The sequence below is a fragment of the Cariama cristata genome, unplaced genomic scaffold (genome assembly GCF_000690535.1).
Source record: "Cariama cristata isolate BGI_N322 unplaced genomic scaffold, ASM69053v1 scaffold13563, whole genome shotgun sequence".
In the NCBI taxonomy this organism is placed as follows: domain Eukaryota; kingdom Metazoa; phylum Chordata; class Aves; order Cariamiformes; family Cariamidae; genus Cariama; species Cariama cristata.
In genome coordinates, this window is record NW_009607894.1 from 1,791 (window position 1) to 5,740 (window position 3,950).

General features: G+C 47.6%; 1 protein-coding gene across 1 annotated transcript in view; it reads left to right on the forward strand.

The window, feature by feature from the left end:
- PFKFB2 (6-phosphofructo-2-kinase/fructose-2,6-biphosphatase 2) overlaps positions 1-3,950 on the forward strand; it is a 10,029-nt gene that overhangs the window by 1,349 nt on the left and 4,730 nt on the right. The window contains 6 exon segments of the mRNA XM_009696920.1: positions 401-525; positions 897-1,104; positions 1,301-1,447; positions 2,033-2,137; positions 2,787-2,916; positions 3,713-3,775. Coding sequence (XP_009695222.1) covers positions 401-525; positions 897-1,104; positions 1,301-1,447; positions 2,033-2,137; positions 2,787-2,916; positions 3,713-3,775 — 778 coding nt within the window.

A 3,950-nucleotide genomic window follows, 5' to 3' on the forward strand; every position in this document is an offset into this window, starting at 1 on the left:
GTAATGCCTGCAAATGCCTTGCTCTTACGTTTGACCTTGGAAATAAGCAGCCAAGGTTTGCAGGTTTATAAAAGCTAAAGATGCAGTTAGTTATGCGAGAACATGGAAGTCAAATGAAGCTGAGAAATGTTTGACCTTGAAGCGTGATTGCTTGTCAAGGGAAGGCAGGCAGCGAGTGGCTCGCAGGGACAGCTAACAGCGAGCCAGCTGTGTCTGTGTCTGTCGCAGGGCCAAGCACTACAGTGCCTTCAGAGTCGCCCTTTGTTTCCTCTCCAGGAGCAGGTTTTTCCACAGGGCAGCGTTAAACAATGCGCATTTGTTTCAAAAGGGAAGAATAATGTTATTTTGTTCCCCGTTGAGTTTGCTTAACTCTCACAAAGCGGCGCTGTCTGTTGATCAGGAGGTGAAGGTTTCCAGCCCAGACTACCCAGAAAGAAACAGGGAGAATGTGATGGATGATTTCCTGAAGAGGATAGAGTGCTACAAGGTCACTTACCAGCCTCTCGATCCCGATGCATATGACAAGTAAGCAAAGCCCTGGCATGCGTTTTGTCCTTGCACACATGAGCTGCTTTGCTTTGTTGCTGCCGTTCTCTGGCTCCGGATGCTATAATGTGTCTGCTGGAGCCTCTGCTCTCCCAAAGTGCAATTGCTTGTGTGAAGGTGATATCCTCGGGTCCCAAGTGATTTGAAAGGATTTTTCTCCAGCGTACTGCAGTGTAACGCAGCACCTTGTTTAAGCACGGCAGTTCAGTGTCTCTCCTGTCTGCTGGAGCGACCCAGTGGCAGTGCTGATGCCTTTACTAGAGGATAAATAGCTAAATTACACCCGCAGATGCACGTGCTTCGTTTTTAAAACCAGTCGTGTGGGTGTTCTTATTTTATGTTGACTCCAGAGATCTTTCCTTCATTAAAGTGATCAATGTGGGACAGCGGTTCCTAGTAAACAGAGTCCAAGATTACATCCAGAGTAAAATCGTCTATTACCTAATGAACATTCATGTCCAGCCGCGTACCATCTACCTTTGCCGACATGGTGAGAGTGAATATAATCTTGTTGGCAAGATTGGTGGGGATTCTGGTCTGTCACCGCGCGGGAAGCAGGTATGTGTTTGGCAGCACCCGGGTTGCTGTGTTTGTAAAGTGTTGACCAGGGTGAGAGCCGGGCTCTGCATCCGACTCCTGCGAGGGGCAGCCCCGCAGCTGGATCTTGCCGCGACAACCACAGCCCTTGAAATGATGCTTTTAGCGGTGGCAGCAGCTCCTGCTCCCTCCTAACCTCCCCTGACTTTTTATCCAGTTTGCTCAGGCGCTGAAGAAGTTCATCGAAGAGCAGGAGATTGTTGATCTGAAGGTGTGGACGAGCCAGCTGAAAAGGACGATCCAGACAGCCGAGTCCCTGGGGGTCACCTACGAGCAGTGGAAGATTCTCAACGAGATTGATGCTGTGAGTGAAATGCTGATTGAAGCCTTTAGCTTTTTTAGATGGAAAATAAAGTTTAAAACCAAATTCATCACAATAAAAGGGACTATTTCCTGTTCACTTATAACCGTGTCCATGTATAATGTACTCCAGCCATCACCATGAGGTTTAGGATGGTTTGGTATAGGGCTGGCAGTACCTGGAGCTGCCAGACCTTGCTGTGAACGTATCCAGCTGGGGTGGAGAAATAAAATAAGATTGAACAACCCAGGCGTTTGTCACGCTGTCATGGGTGGACAAAGGTTACTGCTCCTGCTCTAATGCTTTCGGTCAAAAGAAACGGCAGGCTTGTTGCTGTGGAAATGAACATGTGTTTTCATCCCTGGCAAACAGGGGTTTTGAAATACACCCAAAAGTCCGTCCTCTTCAAACCACCCTGGGATGTGCGGTACTCAAATGCTGAGTGTATGGCTGTGTCAGATAACGATGCCTAAAATTTCCGTCACGCGAAAGGATTGCTGATCTTGGCCACTTGCTTTTTCTTTTCTTCCTGTTGCATCGTTGTGCCTCTGAAACGAAGTGTGTTGTAACAAGTTCTCCTTCCCGCAGGGGGTATGTGAAGAAATGACCTATGCAGAAATTGAAGCCAAGTATCCAGAGGAGTTTGCATTGAGGGACCAAGAGAAATATCTTTATCGCTATCCTGGAGGCGAGGTGAAGACCCTTCAGAAATAACAATAAGATACAGTATATGTAGAACAAATACGTATGTGTAGAATTGGAGGACTCTACTTAATTTTAACTCTTTCTGCTGATATTTGTATGAGAAACTGAAGATGTTAGGATCTCCAGTTCTCTTTTGGAGGAAAGGTTTATTGACTGACTTCATTGTGGTGTGCAGACGATGCCTTTCTGCCATATTAATTGGGCCACTTGCTGTGTCCCTTGATGCTCCCCTCAGACACCAAGGGGTTTCTGCATCCCGCTCGTTTGACCAAGGCCTGACCTGTCCCTGAAAAACCATCTGGGAAAGAAAATGATTGTGGGTGTGGTATGGAGTCATTTCTGGTTTTACCTCGCAGCCTTGTTTAAGTGTATAATTTACTGGTTTATTTGTTTCTCTTACCGCACTCACTGAGAGTTACCAGTAATCTGAATCCTCCTGTAATCCAAGGGTTGCTGATATTAAATTTCACCTTCTGCTGTTTGGGCTTTTTTTTCTGTATTTACCAGATCATCCGTAACTTCTGCATTTTGATATTTTAACTGATATTTTCCTGAATGTGAAGCTGTGTTAATTGCTACTTCTGCTTTAAGCCTCTGTTTACAAAACCCCTTGAAAAATTCCTGTTTTGTTTTTCAGTCTTACCAGGACTTGGTCCAGCGCCTGGAGCCGGTAATTATGGAGCTGGAACGGCAAGGCAACGTCCTCGTTATCTCCCACCAGGCGGTTATGAGGTGCCTGTTGGCTTATTTTCTTGACAAGAGTGCAGGTACAAAAATAAATGCATGATGTTAGGGGCTGGCTTCTCTCACTGCTTCCATTACAGAGCTTTTGGGAGGGTGGCTTGTAATTACTGTTTTGATTTTTCACAACGGAAGAGCTGCTTAAAAAAGAAAAAAAGAAAACATTTCTGAAATGCTTTAACCATTGCGTTTCAGTGGTGCACGGAGCTTAGCAAGAGGCTCTCTCCGCAAGAAATGCAGATGCGTGCGCTGCTGCTTTTCTGCTCAGCTGTTGTTTCTGGAGCTGTTTCCACCAGTAGCACTTACATAATCTGTAGGGCATTATTTTTTAATGAAAAGAAAAAGTTTTCTGATGCACTGGTAGCCTGGAAGGGATGGCAGTACTGCTACATCTCTGAGAAATGCTCTTCCCTTGCATGGCATACTCGCCTGGAAGCTACTTCCAGTCTGCTGCGAGCTCCTTTATGAAGCTCCAGTGAGTGGTACTGGAGTTTAATAAAACTTTTAATAAAGCTTTAAATAAAACTCCCGTGGGTCTGTGGCGGCTCTTGCCACGGTGCTTTCCCACCCGTGTGCTGCTGGAGGGGTTTCCTCTGGCTGGCCCCGTGCGTTGGAAGCAGTGGGGACAGTCCCGTCCCACTGCTGGGGGGGCTGGGGAGGGCGGTCGAGGGGCCCAGGGGGGCTGTGGCACCGCCTGCGTGGGCACCAGGCGCTTCTGCGGTTGTTGTCCAATATTGGTTATGGGAAAGGTTCCCTCCCGAAGCCTGGGGAGAAGGGGGGTGCCTGGGGTGATGCCCCCCGTAACGCCTGCCTCTCTCCTAGACAAGCTGCCCTACCTGCGCTGCCCCCTCCACACCATCCTCAAGCTCACGCCCGTTGCGTACGGTAAATATTGTTTGGGTGGTTTGCTGGTTTGGTTTTTTTCCCTTGGTTTGTGTGTGTATGGATCTGATGGGCAAGTTTGTGTCCATGTGCGGCAGCAACCGGACATGCTGTAAAAGCTTCTGGTCCTATTTTTAACATACGAAAAGGTTCTGGGGAGAGGGCAGGTTTTGGGGGC